Raw genomic sequence first — 23,297 nt, forward strand, 5'->3', positions numbered from 1 at the left:
GCTGCCGCTCCGGCCCAAAGCGCTCCCAGCGCCAGCTGATGGCCGCGACGGGGGCAGGCGGCGCCGTGCTCCTGCCCCAGCCTGGCAGCGCCAGAGCCCGGCGGGGGGAGCGGGGGCAGCCGCAGGGAAACCTCCGCGGGACGAGCCCGAGGGCCGGGCCCGGGGAGAGGAAAATTCCAGCCCGGGACAGCGGCCGCTGTCAGCCCGCCGGGGCCGGGTGGGTGCGGGCAGGCGGAGGGAGGAGCCGGGCCGGGAACAGGGAGTCTCTGTTTCCCCGCCGGCTGCCAGAGCGGGAAAGGTTCCGCGTTTCAAGTTGCTCACCGAGAAGTTTTTTTTAAAAGGTTTTATTACACCCCCCCCTCCCGCCCCGTTCTCCGCCCAAGGTGTGGTTCGGCGAGCGGCCGCCCCGGCGGAGCCGGAGCCGCGTATGCGTGGCCGCCGCCGCCCCACGGGCGCGCTGTGGAAGCAGCCGGGGAATGCCTGGGCTCGGGGGCGAGGCGGCGCCGCGGGCGGCAGAGCGGGGCCGCCTTCCCCGGCCCTCCCCGAGCAGGTGAGGCGGGGCCCGGCGGCCGCTCACCCCGCCGCAGGCATGGCCGCCCCGCCGCCCTCAGGGTAAGCGCCGCTCCCGCCGGGGCCGGAGCCGGCTGCGGGCGCCCCGCGGAAGGAGAGGAGGGGACGGGACGGGACGGGACGGGACGGTCGCGGGTTCTGCCCCTGGACCGGGCGACGGCAGCGCCGTGCTCGTGGCCGCCCAGCGACCGTTAAACGGCCGCCGGCGCGGCGGGAAGGGGAGGGCGGAGAGCGCGGCCCTGCCTTCCTCGACGGCACCCGACCGCTCGCCGCCGCCACCGAAAGCGGGCTCCCGGCGGGGCCAGCGCTCGCCCCTCGGTGAGGTGAAGTGAGGTGAGGTGAGGTGAGCTGCCGGCCGGCGGCGCTTCGCGGCGGGGCTCGGCGCGTTCCCCTCCCGGACGGCGCCCGCGGGCTGGCTTCGAGTTTTGGGAGCGGTGGCTTGGGGGCGCCTCGGGAGCCGGCTGAGGTGAGCGGGCAGGTGAAGCTCGGCGTGTCTGCGCCTCAGCGCTAGTCCTGCCCGAGGGGCGGCGAGCCGCCCGTAGCCCGTCAGGAGATGGAACTTGTAGGACGTGGCTCGGGGTCCCGGCTGCAGGCAGGCGGGGGCTGCCGCAGGTACCGCGGTGTGCCTGCGGGTGGTGGGTGCCCTCCGCAGCTGTGTGCTCAACCCCGCAGGTCCCCGGCGAGGTTGCTAGCCCGACCTTTAAATAGTGGGGACAAAATAATTGGTGAGTGTGTATTTTAACACCAGGATGTTCCCGAAGCTTGTGTATTATCTGCAAAAGCTGAGTAATTGCATTTCTGACCAAGTGAATACGTGGTAAGCAGGTGGAGTTGGTGATTTGCTGTAGCAGCCGCAGTAATCAGATCAGTTTGAAGCGATGGATGAAGCGAATACGGGGACTGGTAGAGAAGGGGCACTTGTTTGCCTAGGGCCTTGTGGTGGCTCCACGCTTATGCACAGCCACAGAGAAGTGAAGTTTATCTTGTTAGCCACTGTAGAAGGTACAATTACAGTATAGATAATTAGTACATTTCTGCAACGTAGGGAATGTATGCTCAGCTGAAAGGACCAAGCGTATGATAATGGAGCATGATTGGAGGTTAGGAAGCGGCTGCAGTGGTATGTCTGGAAAGCCCTCAGTTGTACTTGCAGGCTGGAGTGTGAAAACAAGCAAAAAGTCACAACTACAACGTTGGGTTGAGTGTGCTAACAGCTTCCCTAGGTCTGCAGCCTGCCATAAAGCTGTCGATTGTACGCAATTTTGTCTGCAGCCTGGCTCCTTTAAGGTTGGAGGAGTAGCGTGTTCCCTTAATGTGACTTCAAGCATCTGTCAGCATTCACATCTCATTTCTGAAAAAACATGTAGCTAGCAACAAGGCTTATTTTCATTAGCCCTGCAGATATATTTTCAGGCCTTTTATCAGCTGTTCCCATATAATTTAGTTCTTTGAAAAATCAGCTTACTCTTCCTCTTTTGTTACAAGAGTTTCTTATTGGCAGTCTGAAATATTTCCTGAAGGTGATTTGTTCATACTAGATTAGAGGGAAAAAAAACAAAACAAAACACAAAACTGGATATACCAGCAAACCCAGCAACTCCCTCCCACTTTACTGAATAGGATCCACAGATTCTTTTTTGAATGGTTAGCAGTGCTGTGGTTCTCTTCACCAAATGAGATTATGGGACAAATTGTGTTAGAAATAGTAATGTTCTTTGGTTTGCATTATATCTTCTAATCTGCCTGGCCAGGTGGGAAATGTTGAAACACAGATGAAAACTGTTTAGCAGCAAGTGTGTTCTTAAATCACTGTTTAAAGTTACATGGTGTAATTATGGATAATTCTTCACAGTTTAAAAACTCAAATTATGCTAACTGCCAAGAAAGGTAGATGTGTTAAAGTTTTTTTTTGTGGGTTTTCAAGTGTCAGTGTTTATTTAGCCTTGGAACTTCTGTATAGCTTAATCCTCTGTGATACGTCGTGGCTTTTCTCTATGGAATTTTCTTATCTTGTTCTACTGGGACAAGATTTGGAAAGTATCTCATAACTATATCCTGGAGGACTTTTTTTTTTTTTTTTTTTTTTTTTTTTTTGGGTATACAGGATTATACTTTCCTGTTAAAAAAAATGTTCTTTAAAAAAAGTTTGTGGATTGGGAGAAAAAGATGCAGGGGTACACGACTATGTTATTCTCGAAGTACAACCAAGGTAAATTCATAAAGGTCTGTTTTGTTTTAAATACTCAGCTGGATTTTTTTTTTAATATGGTGAATAGAAGGCATGCCCAGTAACTGGCTGGACGTGCCACATAGTTTCCTCTGGTAGGAGATGAAACTTGGCTGGACCTACCCTTAATAATTTTATAGCTCATCCATCTTGACTCAAGTCTGAGGAGCACTCCTGGAAGTATGTTCCTGCCAGGCCAGCTGACACAGTGTGTTCCTGTTCAGCACAGAGGTGAATCGGCTTTGTGTATTGACTGTGTTACAGGATGATAGGAAGATGTGTGTTTTTTTAAATACTTTTTTTAAAAAAAAAAAAAAAAAAAAAACACAAAACAAAACCTGGCTGGTATCCAGCATCTTGACCTCATTTTTTCCTGCTGTTGCAAGCTAGCTGTATCCCTGGTGAAAATCAATTTTTACATAGACAAGTAGATTTTGCTAGTTGACACAGACTTTTACTGTGAAGTGGTGCCAGCAAATATGCTGTTAAACTATTGGAGCAAAATTGTTTCTTGATAAACTACAGATTTATTTCCTTTGAAATATTATAATGACCATTTAGGTGTGCCTTTTAATTCAGATCTAATCAATTTACGATAACTTCATGTGATCTCATTTGTATTCAGAGCTATATATTTACTTAAAGAAAGTGACAAAATATTTTTATTTTTTTTTTGATTGCCTAAAGAAAACATGCTTAGGAGCTACAGCTGCTCTCCAGGGGCTGAAGACAGAGATGGCTGTAGCAGGGGGTAGGGGCAGGCCTAAGCTGAGCTGTGCTTAGGGTACTGCCAGGAACTCTCCTCAGGTGTGTCTTCATGCTCCCTTTCCCTGGCTGTTTAGCCCCGTGAAGGTACTGAGGTTTTTAATAAGAACAGGAGAGAAATCTTTTTATGTGGTTAGGGCTGCCTTTGAAGGAGAGAGATCTGAATGTTTTCAGAAAAAAAACCTCTCTGTTGTGTGCCTTTGCTTGAGTACAACTGTTGAGTTCTTTTAGCAAATAATTTCAATCGGTTTACGGATCTCTAGGCATGTCAGCTGTGGTGCAGTGTTGAAAAGTGTCTGGTATCAAGCTTAAAATACTGGTTTGAGCTCTCCTCATCTGTTCTTTGTCAGCTGAGCTAGTTCACAACATGGCCATAGGTTTGTTGGGGCATAAATGAAGGTCCTCTGTGGTGTGGAGCGTGGGATGAATGGGGCAGGAGGTGCAGCAATTACTTCAAGCGTTCTGTTGTCAAGCCACAGCAACAGGTTGGAGGGTGGTGGTGGAGTGCCTGAAGCTTGTACAGTTTGGTGGAGTTCAGGTCCAGCCTGAAACTACTACATTTTCAATGAATTAGCGGTTGCTATTGCCTGTATAGTACTTCACTGTATATAGATGTTCATGGATAAAAGCAAGACCTTTGTGCTTGTGGTACTAAACGGTAGTACTATCAAGACTCGGAATTTAGGCTGGCATGGGTCTAACAGGCAAGGCAGTTCAATCTTAGGTGTGCTCTATCTTTTATACTGAGGAGTTCAAGATAAAGATTTTTTTCTCACTTCCATGACCCTGGTGAAGATCTAATTGAGATACAACAAAATGGAAAGAAGTTTGAGATCTTGTGACCACAGTTTGCTGGGTGTTTGAAACAGGGAGTTAACCACTTTGTGGGTGGATCCCCATCAGGAGCCACTTAAATGTTCTTCATTCCAGGGTGTAGTTTACTATCTGAATTCTGAATATATACGTAATACCTCTTGAGGTGATTATGTTGTTCTTTTTAACAAATCTGCTTTAATCAAGGCAGCATCAAATAGTTACATGACATAGTGGTGCCATGAATCAAATGTTGTTGCATTTAATGGCTGGTTTGGTTACTCAAACCTTGTCAAGTCTGAAATCATAGCTGAGTACTCAGTGGTAATATTCCCCGTTGGAGTGTGTTGCTGTGGGAATGAGATCAAGGAAGCATTAGGGGGCTAAGGAATGTGGATACTAGAGTGAAAAAATGCGTGGGAGGGTAATGCACAAATAGAGAAATGAGCAGTTATTTCAAGCCTTTGTCCAAGTGTGACGGTATCCTGTGAAAAGGAAAAGTGAGAGCTAGTCATTAGTGAGATTTAAACAGCATGTGAGAAAAAAAAGTGCTTTGGACTGGAAGGTGGGTTTCAGTGTCATCTTACGCTTCGTTCTTTTTTTTTGGTATTGTTACTGGATGTTTTTGTTAACTTTAAGAGAGGCTACAGTGTTTACGTAAACCTGAAGATCACTATTTATGTTGGGTAGTAGTATCTGTGTTGGGTGAAAGAAGAAAAGAGCCCATTGTAGGGACCAGAAGCTTAGATCCCAGAGGAAACCACAGAGCTTCACATGATTACTATGATCTGATAGGTAAAATAATTCAGTAGGAATATTTTTAGTTCAGAAACCAATGGTTTCTGCTGTAATCTAGCATCTTTGTAGACCTTCCTTCGTGAAGTCCAGTACTACTTCTGGCTTCCTTGACTGTAGCTTGGAAGAAAGTTTTTAAGTGTGCAAATTTCTCTAGCTTGGCTGCTGCTGTTTCTGGCTGCCACTGCTGTAATTTTGTGCTGCTGGGGAGCTGAGGATCCCAAATTACCCCTACTGCTATTAGAGTTGTAACAATGTTAGCACCTGCTCAACTAAATATTTTTTCAAGAAATTAACAAGTTGGTATGATGAGTTGCTCTGTTAAATAACTGAATATGAGGAAAGCTGTTTTTTTTTTTTTTTTTTTTTTTTTTATGACTGCTTGCAAGTTAAAACAAATCTGACGGTGCTCTTCCCTTCCTTTTCACCTGGCTCTCACCAGCTTCCCCAGGGGCTGACCTGCTGCTCTCACTTAAGCTCACTCAGCTGCCTGCTGTTTGAGAAAGGGCTGTTCTTTACTGTGAGTATTTGCTGTCACTGTATGCTGCTCTAAAATTCAACAAGATGACGTCAAGGCAGTAGAGGATGACAGGAGGCCAAGATGTTGACTCCTAGACTCCTGTAGAGTTCTGTGGCCATGCCCAGCATTAGCACAATGAAGAGGAAACTCTGGCTGTGCAGCATGCGACAATGGGAAGCTCAAGAGGGGAAAAAAAAAAACAAAACAACACAACAACCCTGTTTTGAGCTGTAACAGGCAATTAAAAACTTGAGGTTTCACCTGAATTCTCTCCTGAAGTGAGGTCTCACAATTGGAAATGTAACTCTTTGTATCAAAGTAAACTTTTTACTAACTAGGATTCAAATAGATGCCTTCTGACTTAAAATCTGCATGTTGATGGACAAATAGAGAAATACGCATTTTTTCATGTTTTTTTTTTTTTTTAGAAACTTTTTTTTTTGCAATACCATGGGAATATTTACTAACCTAGGAGTTCCTGGATTTGTTTTTTATTTGCTTGGAGTTTATCTAGTTCAAAAGGGGCACATACATTTGTGTATATCTTTTGGTGGTTGTAAATGATCAAAGACATGTGGGTGGTTGAAGGATGGATCCCTAATCTGTCTGTGAAACGTCTCCCTGGGGAGTTTGTGTGTATGTCGACTGTTCTGCAAGACTAGGATTGTCAGGATTGCTATTTTCAGTTAAAGAAAATAGAGCACATGAATATTTTTGGCTAGGCATGAGCTTTCTTCTGTGAGAAAGCATTGGTTTTGTTGCTGGGAGCATTAATTCAGCAAAGGCTTCAATTGAAGAAATAGGTTGCTAGTCGTACTTTTTTAGCTGTACTTTAAAAATACTTTCTGCAAATTTTGTCTTTTATTGTTCATTTCTGTTCTAGATATATACCTATATGGTTTGGAAAATGTTACTCCTATTTAAATACCATATATAAAAAAAATCAACCTCTCCTCCTCTCTGAACAGTGTAATCAATTACTCTATGCCGAGTAGGTAAGTATTGTGAGCTAGAATTTTTCTCAAGTACCAGTGATCATACAGTTTCTGTTACTTGCCCTGCATCTCTCTTATAAAGTAATGCTGTTTTAATTCCAAAACCCACTCTATCTCAAAAGAACAGGATTATAAACTTGTGTATTTGTCTTTAGAATCAAGTCTATTTTCACTTCGGTTTCTGACAAGAAACCGACCCAAATGAAAAAAATGGGATTTTTAAAACTAAAACGAAGAAATTCTGTCCAGAAAATTGACTTCCTTCTGATGTTTTACCTGGCTTTCATTTCAGACTTAATGATACATTTTCTTCCAAAGACTAGGGCTCTGTATGTGCAAGTATAGCAGCTTTTACACATTTTGCTATGGGGAGGCTGAAGTACCTCTTTCAGCTGTCCCTTCAACACAAGCAGTTTATTGACAAAGCCATTAAAAATAGGGTCTTTGTATTGGTGGATGATGTAATTTCGCGTCTTTTCCCCACTCAGTTTTAACTGCGAACTGTGTAAGCAGTTTGGCAGATTCCTTAGGTATTAAGGTACAGTACAAAAACCTTTACATGATGTGAAGTACTGTGTCTTGCTCTGAAGTTAAATACCTATACTTCAAAGTACAATGTCACTGGGTTCTTACTGGCTTTGTGGTGTCCTTTCTGCAGACCTCTCTAAGCATGGCACCGTGCTGTTCTTCACTGTCCTAGGGTGATATGCAGCTTCCCGAGTGTTTGAGCCATGCTCAGATGTTGTACAGTCTCCACCACTAATACCTGCTCTCTCTCATTGAGCATCAGAGGACTTGTACCCGAAGAGTTGCACATGCTTGTATCTTATTACTGCCCAGACACTTTTAATGTGCAGGTAACAAGGTTGTTAGAAGGGTAGTAGGGAAAAATACAGTGTGGCGAGTTTGGTTCTGGTCATTTGGTATTTTACCAAGTGTTTATGTATCATTGCATTGCTGTTGACCTTTGTGGAACCCAGTACAGTTCTTGTTTAGTGCCAAACATGACTGAGAAGACAGCTGGACATTGCAGTGCAGGTAGAAGGTAATCTACTGAGATATCTATTTTTAAAAATTCTTCAGACTACGATGTTGAAAGCATTTTTCACTTGGGAGGAACAATATTTTTGTCTCTGTTTTTGTTAAAAATAGGCGCCAAAGTGTCTGTTAGAAAGGTAGTTTGGAAAAATGTTTACAACGTGTCATTCTGGGATGTAACCCCTTCAAGCAAAAATAAATACATCACCGCTACTAATGCAGAAACTCTTGTTCTTTTCATTAAAAAAAAAAAAAAAAGGCATCCTGTTCACAATTAATTGTGAAATTGTTCTGGCTTTGGACCCGACGATCTCTTGAGGTCCCTTCCAACCCCTACAATTCTGTGATTCTGTGATTTGCAATGATGATGCGTAGAAATTATTTGCAATGGTAAGTGTTTTCATGGCTCTTCAGCTTGTAAGATGGACAACAGGTTATCTAGGTGATGACCACAGAGTAGTAGGCAGGTTTCCAGGGGTGAAATGTCTGATGATTTTCAGAAGTTTGTGTCAATTCAGAAATCCACACTATGGCAGAAATCTGGGCTTTGGCTCTTTTATTTTTAATAAAATAAAATTCTCCAAAATCAAGAAAAACTGTGTGTTGAAAGTTGTCCCTTGGTTCCCATGCTTTCATTCTTTAGCAGTCATTGCTTTCTTCATCTACTTTATGAAATCTCCAGACAAACTTTTCTGTATCCCCTGCTGATCTCTGACTCATGGTATCTCACTTCCCCTTGCCTGCAATTTTAATCCTCTCCTTCCACCCACATTACGAAGTAGCCTCACTAATTCCATCCTTGGTGACATCCCTCAGCTATTTTTACCTCATTAAGTTTTTAAAGTACTCGCTTCACAGGGAAAGTCCCATTTTGTTGGATCTTATATGTGCTGCTTCTCTTCTGAATGCTTTTATTGCTGGTTATGCATAGGAATTTAGAAGAATTGTAACACTTAATTCCAAAACCACAACTGTTTAGGTGCCTTTAGATGTTTGAAAGATAAATGGTGTTTTCCCATCTGACAGAATTTGGAACTGAGATCTTAAGGCAGCACTGATAGCCAGAGACATGGGATTTATTCTATATATTTTTTTTCCATTCAAGGAAATCAGAGTTTATACTTTGCTGAGCCAATACCAGGACAACTTAGGACATTGCTGAGCCAATACCAGTGATTTTCTTAATGTATTATGTTTTGTCATTCCTCAAAATCAGATATATGTAATTTGATGTTTACATGGCAGGTTCTCAGGACACTTGTTTTAGAAATGAACTGATGGAACTGGACCTGATTAATCTTTTTTCCTTCAACTCCTTAACGTTTCTGTATCTTTGTTTAGTGGCTGTTCTTCTGTGGTGGGGGGCGGGGGTGTTTTTCTCCCAGGTGATATGTACAGTGTTCAGAGGATTCTGAAATTAAACTAACTCAGTTTTTTTCTTTTTTTTTATTGTTCTCCTGCAGTGTAGGGCACATTTCCCCCCTGCCCTCAACTATAGTGGCAGTAGGTAATGCTTGTTCAATGCTTTAGAAAAGCAAGGTGAAAATGCACATGTGGGAAACTACAGCAGTTTATGAGTGCTCCTTCAGAGCTTATTGTTAATAGTGAGTGGGATAGGAGAAAATCTGAAGCAGCTTATTTTGGAAAACTAATAAGGATCTGACATCACTGTCTGAACTGTTGGAATCTCTGTCTTGTTTCTAAGCATCTTTCTTTGACTGTTTTCATATTTCCACTGCCCAAACACTTACAAACTTTCCAGTCTTTCTCCCAAAATACACCACTGCAATGCTTTTTCATCCATAAATCTAAAATTAATACAGGGAGAGGAGGGAAATGTTATGAATTGTAAATGCTATATGAAAGCTTCAAAGTATAAAATGACTTAATCTAGAGGAGAAAAAAAAAGGCAGGTGAGACTTGGTATCATGATAATTATAGAAGTATTCAAACTAATCTTTTTTTTTTTCTTTTTTCTTTCCCCCCCCCCCCCGCCTGGTGGTGTTCTTTAAGACACTGCTTATAGTTCTTTCCTTTTTTTTTTTTTTTTTTTTTTTTTTTTTTCTTCCCCCTGCTTTTACTCACCAAAAGTTTCCTGGATTCTGTAGCTTCAGTATGTAAAACTTGCCAGCCAGTGGGTTTATGAGATCTTATTATTATTTTTTTTTTTAAGACTGCCTGCCAGGACTTCAATCCAGAATAAGTTTTTATGGTAGAATTGAGAATGTTTGGAAATAATGACACACGATGTAAATGCTGAAATTTCAACCTATGCAGTGCCAACCAGTATTTTATACATATATTGACTGTAGATAGAGATTGAAAAAACTGCTTTGTACCATGAATGGCCTCATGGAAAGATCCATGTGGTGTCAGTGAAAACTCTGCCCCTCTTCAGAAGAGACAGATATTGTAATATGACATTTTTGTGACCTTCAACAGGTCATCTCTTAGGTCTCAGCTTTATTTGAGAGAATTAGGGCACAAGTATAATTCTGGCCCCAGTTGATGGTGATCATAAACTGTCTGTAATTTCTGGATGAATAAAGGGAAGAGTTAGGGCAAGAAAAATAAACAATATTTGCTTTCACTGGAAAAATATGTTAATGTTGATTGCATATAGGGTTTAGATTTGCGTGATTAATTTAACACGTTTAGGGCTCAAGCTTGAAATCACATATGAGTGGTCTCTTTGAGAGAAAGTACAGCATGCTGTGTACACATGGCTGCTGCTGTGTTGTGAGTTCAGCTGTACCGTGCCCTTGCAGGTTATTGACTATTAACTACTGGGCCGTACCCGACAGACACATGCAGGCTGGCCTAGCGGGCCTCAAATCACAGGTACAGAGCCCTTTTCCTGCTATATGGGGATTTTCCTTCACTCTCCCTGAGTGTGATCTGTCTGCTCTCTTACCAGCTGATGTGGCCTCTGCCTGCTCATGGTGCACAGATCTGTGGTAGGAAATGAAGTGCCCAGTGAATTGTTTTAAATGAAAGATTGTCAGAGCTTCTTGGAAGACCTTCAGATGGAAATAGCCTTGAAAAATCCTACCCTAATTAACTGAGAATTGTACAGTTAGGTGCCAACAGCATGTTCTCGGAAAGGAAAACTGGTCGAATATCTAAAGAATTCTCTTACATGTAAACAGGAGGTCCAAGATTAGAAACGATTATGAGTTTTTAACATTCACTTGAAGATTCAATAAAACCCAGTGAGATCATGACAGCTCTACAGTTTCTGGCTTTTCCCACATCCTGTCAGATCAAGCTTCGCATCTCAGTCATACGCTGAGAAGTGTTTCCTTCAGTCACTTTGTGGGGTCATGTGAGTAAATGCCCAATGTGGTAGAAAGATCTCCAGTGTGCTTGCAAAAGAGCGTATGATACTTTATCAAAGATAGGAAGGGAGAGCTGAAACATGTCAAAACTTTAGCTGAAATTGTAAAACTTAAGTCCTTAAGCTCCACCCCTTTAAAAACTCAGCTTCTGACAGTACCATCAGATCTGTCAGCAGATGCGAATCACATCCTTAAACTGTTGGGGTTACACCAATTAGTCTTCCCTGTGGTTGTCTGTGGCTTGATTAACAGTTTCAGTTAAATGGCCAGCAGGCAAGAAATGGTTTGGTGGCTATTTATGGGGAGGACTGATTTGCAGATATGACACAGGCTATGGAGTTTCATTCTTCTTGCTTTCCGTTTTGATAGTTGGATAACTGCCAGGGGTGGCATACTTGGCTCTCTCATACGGATGGTCTAAGTGGATGGAAGATTTCTGTGTCTTGTTCTGAGCAGAATAGATTTATTCCTGCTCTTCAGCTGCTGGAGTAGGTTAGTTGTAGTTTCTTTTTGTCCTTTTCTTCAGCTAGAAGTCAGTGAAGGTTTTTGTTGCCTTTGGACCTTTTCCCTTGCCTGTATTTACCTGAAGATACTCTTTTAATTTGGTGATATTTTTGAAATAATAGTTTGAAAGTTCTGTCTCCAAAGAGAGGCTTTCTTCTTTATACTAGCTGCAGTATGGCAGTGACTTCATGTCCTTGTAATAAAAATGCCAAAAATTGTGGTCATTTTTGTTTTAGGTGTGTCAAAAGAACAAAGGGTCATTAGCCACAGCTTGAATCTCTTCCCTGATAGGAAGGTGGAGTTCTTTCCACAGATGCCTTTGGGCAGTGTGTGAAACCCAAAATGTTCTACTGGAAGAGAACAAGTGTGGCAGAGAGGTTGTTGGGTTTTAGGCTGCTGGCCCATAGCTGTTTACTTGGTAGTGTGAGGGTGAATGGTGTTTTCAGTTGAATTTTAGCTGTCTTTTGTTTGTGTCTTTCTGCTTTTATAAACTGTGTAGCTAGCTGCCCGACAACATTTTTTTTTTTTTTCCAGATAGCATGCTGAAAAACTACAGTATCAAACTTTAGTCTTAAAATAATATTCATGCTGCTTTTGATCAGATTCTGTGAAGCACTGATCTACTATGGGTAGCCTGGGGGAATTGGGACAAGTCTTAGAGATTTTGGCAAAGGAAATACCTGCAGCTGGTCTCTGACCTAGCTCCTACCACTACGGGCAAGAGTAGAGGCTCTGGTGTAGGTGATGTTCTGATCTCCCCACCTTCTTGTCACTGAAGCTTCTATTGCTGTAGCTGTGTTGGGGGTAATTTTGCCTATCCCTCTGCTTTCACCCCCACCTCAAGTCTTTTTTTTTTTTTTTTTTTTTTTTTTGCCAGTGTAGACAAACTCAAAGTTCTCTAGTGTTCTTGAATCAGGGTCTTTAGTTTCTAATTCACAAGCTTGCCCTATGTTGGTATTGGTAATTACATTTCTGCTTCCACTGTCATTCTGCTGGCATGCTGTTTATCCCTTGCTTGACTGTAAATTAGTATTGAAGAAAAAAAGTAGATATTTTGGAGCTATAACTAGCAATACATTCTCATTGTATTAGTTTTTAATGAATTACATTTAACAAGCAAAAGCTTCTAAAACTGTTTTGAACAAGTGTGGTTAACAGCTAAGCATGTGTGGTACTTCTGTCTCTGCAGGGTGACAGCATGCAAGTGGAATGTTCATGAGTTATTGCATGGGCACAGAGCAAGAGTGTGTAAATCATATACAAAATGCTACTTGGCTAGTTCCTTCATGGGTAGGAATGTGAAAATGACTGCAATTCTGACAGGATTTTAACTGTTGTGGTAATGCAGACTACAAAATTGATAGATGTTTAAAGTAATTGGAAAGGTATCTAATAAAAATGTTATTTTCTTTTAGGTGTATTTTACTGAGATTTTGTTATTTTGAGAAAAATTCTAAATTGAGGGAGAATTCAGAAGTGCTTTCAAGTCACAAGAACTTGTGTTTTAAGGGCTTTATGAGGCCTTACAGCTTAGATCATTCAATCAGTATGTCTGTTCTTTCCTCTGAAAGCAAGGAAGTCCTTTTCCTCTGAATTTTCTTGGGTGTTTTTACATGACTTCCAAGGTTGGAGTAGTGTTTCACTGTTTTTAGATAATATTTATAAACTTGAGTCACATTGTTTCGATGCGTTCAGCATACATCTGAACACAGTATAGATTAGATGTTAGAATTTTCAGAACTAAAGAGGTCAGGAAGATGAAATGCTTGCTAATTGAGTGTGCTGTTTCTCATAATGAGAAAGGACTTAGTTATAGGAGCTCTGATAAATAAAGCCTGTAGGCAAACTACCCAGCTGTAGTTTAAGATGAAAACAGGATGTTGGTTGTATTGCTGGAGGACTACTGTATAAATCAAAGGATATGCTGTTATTGCTGTGTAAGGAAACTCTACTCCCTTGGAGTGGTTCTGTATATAAAAGAATGGTAATTGCCATGCTTATCAAGGCCTGGCAGTTCTCCTTTTCCAATTGTGACCTGGTGAATCTACCTCTGGTGCATGACTTAAAACGTTGCCAGTTATTTTAATCCCCTATTCAATGAGGCAAACAAAGTGTTTATTTTTATCTCTTTATAGTTCCTTAGATTATACAAATAGAACCCCCCTTCCCTATATTCAGGCCAAGGGTGGCTTATTAAGGGGATCTGTGGATTGTGTCCCTGGTGCCTGTTAAAGCCTGCCGGCTCCAGTTGTGTCACTCAGCTGTGTCATCTGGAAATGGCCAGGTGACTTTCTCCCCTTGCAGATGTCTGAGCTTGCCACCTCGTGATGTTTTTCCCCCTCTATTCTCTTTGTTCAGTAGCCTGAACTGTGCTTTGTTTTTCTCTTAACTTTATAAAAGTGTTTCCCTTCCCCGTTTCAGTGAACGTTCTGTTCTAGTGTTCCTCAACACTGACTAGAATGGCGTTGCCTTTAACTTTGATTTTTAAAAGTAACACTTTTTAGGCTTCCAAGCACTATATTCAAACGCACTTCTTCTCTTCAGGAAGAAAGTATGTCAAATTACTGTTCTGGTTTGTTTCCCACAGGTTTATTTTTCTCTTCATGTACACAGTAGGATAACTTAGATGGTTATTTAAGACATGTGAGTTTCTCTTAAATGGAAGTAGCTGAATCTGGGACAACAGCAAGTATATGAATAAAAGTTGATGTTTCCATAACATTACAGGCATTTTTATAGAGGGAGAAAAAAAAAAAAAGGGGCACGTCGTTAAGAAGAGAACTGTTTTGGTAGCGTGATTGTAGTGTAGCGGTTTGCGCTGGCTAACAGAGTTGTTGACCTCTAGGTATTTGTACTCAAGTGCATTTGTACTCAAGATGACCTGTTGAAGGTCACAAAAATGTCATATTACAATATCTGTCTCTTCTGAAGAGGGGCCCTGCAGTGAGGTTCATGCCTGGGCGTCAGGTTTGAAAGCACTGCTCATGCCTGTGTGGCAGGGGAACAGCATTTGGTAAGGAAGTGTAAAGAGCGGAGTTGTGAGCCAACTGTGCAGGACTGTCTTGGAAAACAGATAGGCCTTGCTCTTGAAAGCATCTTGAGGGCTTTATTGCATGAAAACAACACGAAAAGAATATTACATTTGCTTTATAATGAATTATAAATGTATCTGTCAAGTATGTGGTTTCCATGAAGTTTAACGTTCAGAATGACTTTTCTGTTATTTACCAAAGCATATCTACATTTACCTGGAGTTTGGTGAGAGAAGGATATAGTGGGAGCTGTTTAGGCTTGTGTAACAAGCCTTCATAAATACCTAAGAAAAAATGTATTTATAATAATAATGTTCCAAGAGACATTACAATTTCATTGTTTAGACTGTAGCACAATTGAAATAACTTCTTTAAAGGTCTAAGTAGGACTGTTCCTTTGGAACATTATTCATTACTCATCTAAATTTTCACAGTTGAGAGAACTTGTATTGGGTGAAACAATCTATCCTCCTGGTTTTGAATTATTTTCTAAATCACACTTATATTGCCACGTTATTTGTGTATGCTAGAACACTGTCCGAAATTACTGGAGATGAGATGTTCTCAGGGGTAACCTCTTGGAGCACTGATAAAATGGTCATATTAAAACTGAGATATGACCATATGCCAGTATCCAGTAACAAATGTATTTCTGAAGAAGTATGGCCTCACTAATCTGTTTCTTTCTGCTTTTTCATAGGAGTAGGATTGGAGGAAGGAGCTTTCAAATATTGAATTTGTTTCTTGTATGTACTAAACAATTGTAGGAGTTGATCAGGAATTAAGTCTTTTTGATGAAACGGCATAAAGTTCCAAGGTGGAGATCAAGTTATATTGGATGTACTTGGGAGAAGACTATGTTTCCTGTAGAGACTTTTCTGTACAGTTACTTGTGACTAATTTATGGAGGGGCAACCTTTTCTAGGCCTAAAACCTAATTTATTAGTTTTTTAGAAACTAAATGATTTGTTTCAGTCAGTTGGTTATCAGATGTCATAGTGTCTTTAGCAGGGGTTCATCAAATAAGGGTAGGTAATGATTTAGGTTGGACCAGTGATTTTTGGAAAATGCATACAACTTCTTAATAGTCACACCTTGTGGTCATTAAAGGTAACTTTCAAATTCCAGCTGTTAATATAAATGCATGCTGTTCTTTAACAGGCCAGGAGACGTGCTGTGGAATTCTGTTGATGTGACCTTGTAACTGGTGGATTTGAAAAGCATTAGGCATTATTTGAACTGCTCCAGTACTCTGAAGGCCTCTTAATTATACTGCTAGTATTATTTTTATTAAACTATCTAAGGAATGAGGGATATTTTCTGGAGTTGTTGTCTCAGGTATGCACTCACACAGACATATCTTGCTGTGCAGGTTGTTTTGTACTTTTTGTTGTGTGTTTTTTTTTTTTTTTTTTTTTTTTCTTTTCCCTAAAATTTCAAGCAAGTATCACAACTCTTCTTCCACAAAGCAAACAGCTGTTGCTTTTGATTAGTAACTTAAACCTTGGTAAGAATGTAAATTCCTCAGAATTGTCGTGTTTTGTGGAGCTACTTATGTTCCAAAACAAATCTGTTGAAAAAATTTCTCACTGGAACATAAGGCTTTGTATTAAAAAAAAAAAAAAAAAAAAAAAAAAAAAAAAAAAAAAAAAACACACAAAAAACTTTTTCTCTTTTTCTGCTTCTGTACTACATTATCTGTACTGATTTACTCCTTTCCTCCAGGAAACACATTTGCATTAAAGATCCGGTGTTCTGTTTGGTTAGTTCCTGCTGCTTATTGCTTACACGGGATTCTCTTTGACCTTACAATTAACAGAAAAATGAATTAAATCAAGCAGGAATTAAGTACTGGGAGCTGATAAATTCTGATGAGTTCTTTCTAATCAGGCTTCCATTTTCACTTGCAAAGAGTCTCGGTAACAACGATAAAAATAAATAAGATTTAAAAAAAAAACAACACAAGAAATACGTTTTTCATAGCATCTCTGGTGCTTTGTGGAGGGTTTTCAATTACAGTGGTCAGTGATACCACCAGTTCCTCCTTCTAAGTGTTGGGTTTGTCCTAAGAAAAAGTACAAGTTTATTTATTGGTAGGTATGCTAATCTAGCCTGAGCCATTTTTACCTGATCTGTTTTGGCTAATTGCCTTTCAGGTGCAATATTTGCATTGTATGTTTGCAGTTCATAGTCCCAACTGATATACCGCAACTTCCATTTCCAATTGGTCTGTTGGTGTAAGGATGCTTGCTGCAATTTGTGCAATACTGAAACAGTAGGAAGTGCAAGAGACAGACTGCTCAACTTACTTTTAGGCTTTTGCTTCATAAACAGTGTATTTGACCTTGCTAGACTGAGTGAAGAGTGGCAGTAAGTATTATAAATTCTGGGTAGCTCTTTTGGTAACTTTGAAAGTTGTTTGCTTTTGACTAAAAACCAAGCTTCTGGTTATTAATTCGAGTTTAGTTGCACAGTGAAAGCCTTCCACTATTTAGGCAAAAACCTGTATGTATGAAAGGTGGAAGTCTAGGCTTGTGAGCATGGATCTCAGGCAATAAACAAAGGACCAGAATTCATAAAACTGGCCCAACCCCATCATAAGCAGACATTGTTGTGTTTCTAAAGAGGCTGAAAATAAAATGAGTGGTTTTGTTATCAGCTCCTTTACTGTGCCATAAGGATATGTCACCAGTTTCTAAAAGAGCATGTGGCCCGTGTACACTGGGTTTCTACAAAACAGCTAGAGAACAAGCCTATTCCAACTGGCTTGTGTTGGCTGTAAAGCAGGCATTTGCACTGCTAACTGAAAAACCTTTTTAGGAATCTGAAAATTGGAGGAGAAAAAAAAGCTATTCCTAGGTTAGGAATTTCACAGTCTATGGGCATCATGTGCTAGGCAGTGAAGATTGGACAAACTTGCAAAAGTTATGTCATGGTCCCGCAGGGTTGCTAAACTTGGTAAACTCTGCATGAACATTTCATTTGGTATCTAATTATGAATCACAGTTGGTCTTGCATGCACCCATGTACTGATGCTGAGATGTGCTTGTGGTGTTACAGGCTGTTTAGTAAAAGAAGTGAGCTGTGAATTGTTCTGTGAGAGGTCTTGGTTGCTGGTGGGATAAAGGAGCTTTTGTATTTTAATTTCTGGTCTCTAGCACCTGTTCTCTTTGATTTACCTTGTTTGGTACATCTCAAATTTCTATCCTGACTCTTAGTTCATAATATTTTATTTTGTTGATGCCTTTTAGCTTTGAATATGGCAGCCATTACTGCACTATTTCAACAGCATGTTATCCCAAAATGTTTCTCTTTTGGAGTATAGCATTAAAGGAGTCTAGATTTTTCTTTTTCTCAATCAATTTCTTAATTCATTTCTGCAAACTGTTTTGTCTGATGGTATGCTCTGGCATTAAATAATAGTTTGTGGCTTCTGCAGTGCAAATCCCCATTCCGAAAGCATGCAGTAGCAGCAGGATAATGGATGCTGGACAGGTGTTTGCTCGTTATGTATGACTGATCTTAAACTTTTATCTTGTACTCTACTGGCACAGCCACCAAGTAATCTCTTAATGGCGTAGAGTGAAATGAGTAACAATTGAGATCTATATTATCTGTTCATCTAGTATTATATTTTTGTGATTTTGTTGGAAATAAAAAAGACTGGTTAGAGATGAAACTGCCATGTCAAAAATTGATGGGGTTGAATGTAATGTTGGCTGTTTAACATCACTGTAAATATCCAGGCTTGGTAATGTGGTCTGATTCATACATAAGCGTTCTGTTTGAAAGTGCAGGAAGCCAAAAAAGGAAGATGATTGTCCTGGTTTCAGTTAGAAACATCCTTCAGGCTTCCAAAAGTGTGAGTTTTGGATTGGACTTTAGCTACAAAATACTGAGATTCTTCAGAGAGAGCTACATTGTGAAACACGATGGGATACAAAGGCCTGTAGCTGGATACTTTGTCAACAGAGCCTGCATGTACTTTTCTAGAGTATAGAAAAAGGACTTGGCAAGCAGCCAGCCTCTTTCAGTTTCTACTGTCTCAAGTATTACATCTTAAATGCTTTAAAAATAGGAGAGAGAACTAGACATAACAATAACAAGCCTTATGTGAATATGTGAAACTGTATTGCATTGTGCGGATAAAATTAATCTATCCGTTAATCCATTCTATTTGTTTGTGGCATGCATACATGTGAGCATAAGTTTTGCAGATAAAAGGATCCAATTCTAAATACTACTGGAGTTGATATTTGCTCATTTAAATTGTTCTGTTGATTTACATATACCTATGCATGCTCTTATACATATTCTCACTGAAAATTTAAGTTCAAGCTTTCTCAGAACTTAATCCTTCAAGTTCTGTATATTTTCAGGTAGCAATGTTGTATGCATTGTCACTGATGGTAGTTGCCAACAGTAGAAATAATCCTCCAGTGTTACATTAAACCTGAATATGTACTTAACATAGCTATGTGTTTTGAATTGAAATCCAAAAACCCAAACACAGCTCAATTGACATACTTTTCCTCAGGAATTTCTTTGCTGGCCATAGTGTGGCATTTCACATAAGCTGAAAACAAGCAGAAAGATTATTCTTTCTAGTGTCAGTTTGTGTTCTTGGTCACATCCAGCTCCCATGCGTAAGAAGTGTGCAAGGTTGGGACTTCGATCCGGTGTTATACAGCAGGGTGTTGCAATTTTGCCCACTGTGAGCGTGTATGGACAATTTTCTTTCTTCTTTTTGTTATTTTAAAATAAATAAAAGAATGTGACCTGGAGCAGGTTACCTGAAGAAGAAACTTCATCCCTCTGGTAAAGAAAGTAAGGGCATCTTTTCCTTAACCAGCCATTTAGTTGCATCGCTTAGCATCAGTAGTGCTAATAATATTCTGCCTTTTAGTTTGGGCTTGAAAAAGAACAATGTAAAGACAGAGAAATTATAGGTAGGCCCAGCTGTAAAGCTTGTCTTGTAATTTTCTCAGAACCTTATGTCATTGTTATGATCCTTTGACAGCTACCTGGTAGCCTCGTTAGCTATGCATGACCACAGAAAGATAATGGTGTATTTTTAAAGGCTGTTAGATTGTACTTAAACTTATGATCTAAAAAAATTTTGACATAATCTGCTGTGTCATTGTGACAGATGTGGAACAACAGAATTGAACAAAGATATATCCCCAAACATGCAGAAAATAGAATTATGAGCTTAAATGTGATGATGAGCTTGAGAAACTATGTGAGTGTACACAGAAATAGAGCACTGGTGCAGTGTGTTATGAACTGCCATTAGTTACCCACGTTAATTTGTGAAAGTTGTTTGGAAAACAGTTTTAGCCAGGCTGTTGGTGTGCATTGAGTAGTTAGGAGGCATAGTAGGCATTAGTTCATACCATGATTAACAGTTGGATCCAGTGAGGTTTTGTAGACAATTGCTGATCCTTAGATACAGGTGGTGGTGAAAGGTTGGTAGAGGAGGTTGGCAGAAGAGGAATCCAGAATCACAGTCCGTTTCCTCTGTTTTTATCATAATGCCTAATTTCACAGGTGAATTTTGGTATCTCCGAGCAGTCAGTCACAACTTGTTTTGTCCTCTGTACATATCTGAAGTGACAAAACAAAACAAAAAAGTATTTTTCTGATCCCTATCAGTATGTCTGAATCAATAGTAGACCATCTTTGTCTAACAAACAAAAATTGTGGCTGTCCCTGCACTTTCAGCACAAAACCATTTTCCTTTTATGGTAGGTGTAGTTACGTGATTACAGTGGTTATCCATGCATGTTCCATCCCTAGTTCTACTGAAGTTGATGAAGAAATTTTCATGCATGGAGGCTACATTTTAAAACTGGCAAGGGTAAAAATCCAGGAGTGGAAATAACTTCTTGATCCATTAGATAATCTTGATAGCGGCTATTCATCTCTCTTGTGATTAGATGATAGAATAAATTTATTTCCCCTGGAAAAAAGGAAAGTTTTCACAAATTTAAATCATTCATCAGCAAGAGACAGAGACAAAATTATCATGATGTGATGGGGCTTCTGCAGCATAGCTTTTGGACTCTTCCTGAGAGTGATCTGATGATAGTAGTCAACCGTCTAAACTATTAAAGTTTTTAATTTTGCAGAATTTGTACTTTTGCACTGTTCAGTGAAATAGTGGCTTTACATATGTTTTTCAGCTTATGCTGTCAGACATACCATACATAGCAATACAGATATTTTTGTCTTTTTTTTAATATTGCAGTAATCTGTTGTTCTTCTAAAGGAAGACATTTCTGTTCTAAAAACAAATGACACACACACAGCTGTGTAGCCAAGTGACCAAGAGAAAATAAGTTCCCATGATCTATGTGTCTGTACAAGTGATGGGGGACCAGAACTTGTCCTTTGTCCAGTGGCTCAGTAACGCGTGGCCTCAAGAGAATATGTGGCTATGCCTCTTTCACTGTTATTTTCCATAGAAATGCAAGAATGTGCTTCAGTGCTGGATAGGAACAGTTGCATGGGGGTTTTTGTTTTGCTTAGTAAGATGTGTTTTCTTGTATCTAAATTCCTGAGGGTTGTATACAAATTTGGGCTACATACTGATTGTGTTTTGAGGAATAGAGTGTAAAGTTGTGTGTGATACTGTGGTTCTTTGTTAGGGGGTGGACATAAATGTTTTGTGTTGCAGTGTCAAAAGCTATGCAGCCGTTTAATTTTTGTTCTTTTCATTCTTGAACAAATGCTAGAATATTTGAAAACAAAAGGAACTTCTTAGGTATCTACATAAATAAGTAGAAATCTGAAATACAAAAAACATAGACTTTTTTCTAGTGCTGGTGAGACAAAACTAGGACTGGCAGAATCCAGTCTTTGATATTTGATTTTTGTGAGATAAAATTTGCCTTTTTTTTTTTTTTCTTTTCTTGGTGTGTGTGTGTGTTTAATCTCTCATCTAGAATCGAGAAGTTCTGTAAAGCCACATCACAGCCCAAGTGCTGTTCAAGTCACTAGTGACCAACTATGGAAGTGTAAAGCACTGGCTAGCTTTGAAATTATAGTTAGTAATTTGATGGCATAGGCTTTTTAGTGCCATCCTGAGGCATTATTCCAAACCTCAAAATGCAGAATATGTACAAATTACCTGTCAACGTTTCCCTGTAAGAACGTTAAAAAGCAGAGAGAGAGAGAAACAACAAAACAAGCAAACAAACAAACAAAAAAAAAAACAATCACAACTCCAACAGGTGCATGCTAATTACTTTCTCCATGCACCTCACTATACACAGCTTTCTCAGAGGCTGTACTTTTGAGGGTGAGCCTGTTCCTTGTTAAGCAAAGTACCTGCTCCCCAATTTTGTACCATTCCATTTAGCTGTCTGTCCATGACAGTGTAGGTGTCCACAGAAGTGGACAGAAAAAAATCTAATAGCTCTTTAGATAGGCTAACTTAAATAGCTTATTTTATTTAGAATTAATGGACTTAATTACCATTTGTTGCACCTGACCTTACTGTGTTATGGGTAAACTGTGTTGTTGTGTATGTAACCAGGGAACTGGAATGTCACTGTGTGTAAGTACAGTGTCACAATGCTGTAAGCACAGTTGTCCTGTGTCTACAGGAAGACACTTGAACAGAAGCGTTCTAAATCCAAGCAGACAAAATAATAATAGCTGTCTGTTCAGGAAGAAGTATTTTCCTTTGAGTGTGTATTTTGTCTTCAATGCTTTTCTGTTAAACACATGATTTTAATAAGTGCCGACAGCACTGAGTTTTTGATACTAAAATGAATGTATTTTTGCTGTGGTCACTATCGCTAACTTGTTAATATAGTTACTATTTGTCAGACATGTCTTCAAATCGTTAATATATGTATATTTTATAATGTAGAGTGCTATAGAGTAACAGTAAAATAGGTAAACAATATGCTCAAATGAAATTTGTATAGCTGTGGAAATCAATACTACTACGTAATCACTTACCTTATCCAACTCACTGTTTTGATTTGGGGCCCACTAAAGTCACTGCTATGTTAACATTTCTTTGTCCATATATTCATGCCGTGCTGTCTAATGGCAATAGAATCTCCATATACAAACAGTTTAAGAAATAAGAGGAACGATCTCATGGCAGAAAGAATGGCTTATAGCTATTTGGCAGTTGAAACAATTACCTCTTGAATTTCCGTCAGGCCTCCAGGGAATAAAATATTCTTTTTTTTTTTTTTTTTTTATTTCAGAGTTTTGCCCTCAGGGATAAGAAAAAATGACAGCAGAGGAATTGTCATTCTAGTTCATGAAATGATGCAAGTGATCTAAAATATTGCTTTTTGTTCTCATTTGTTACTATAAGCATTGACAAGGAAAGCGAATTGTTGCTGATCATACTTCAAAACTGAACATTTAAAATTATCTGGGACTTCAAGCGATTAATATGTGCATGGTCTTATGTTATCTGTTAGCTTAGAAACTACAGAAATACCAGATTTATATCTTGAAGAAACCTTTAGTTTGAAAGTGGAAAGTAGCTGTTGCAATCCTGGCTGACCTCCAAATCTCCTTTCAGTATCAGTTTATTCACTAAATGAACAGGAATAGCTTTTCTTGTAACCCTCTTTGGCTTTTAACTGAAACACCAGGAGTTTGGGCAATAAAGCAGAAAATAGACTTTTAAGTCCAGCTTTGAAGTATTGTTCTCTTAGGTCTTCTATT

The 23,297-nt window shown here is 39.9% G+C and overlaps 1 protein-coding gene across 4 annotated transcripts in view; it reads left to right on the plus strand.

Annotated features, from left to right (window-relative positions):
* The first annotated feature begins 409 nt into the window (after nt 1-409).
* Nucleotides 410-23,297, plus strand: part of COBLL1 (cordon-bleu WH2 repeat protein like 1) — a 92,648-nt gene continuing 69,760 nt past the window's right edge. For 2 of the 4 annotated variants that reach the window (XM_082762839.1, XM_082762840.1), the window contains exon 1: nt 410-612. In XM_082762839.1, coding sequence (XP_082618965.1) covers nt 428-612 — 185 coding nt within the window. In that variant the 5' untranslated portion in view covers nt 410-427. Of the gene's footprint in view, nt 613-684; nt 909-23,297 lie in introns of those variants that run through there. The other 2 variants (XM_082762843.1, XM_082762842.1) reach the window with 2 other exon arrangements.

This window comes from Aythya marila (assembly GCF_965140915.1).
Source record: "Aythya marila genome assembly, chromosome: 6".
NCBI lineage: Eukaryota > Metazoa > Chordata > Aves > Anseriformes > Anatidae > Aythya > Aythya marila.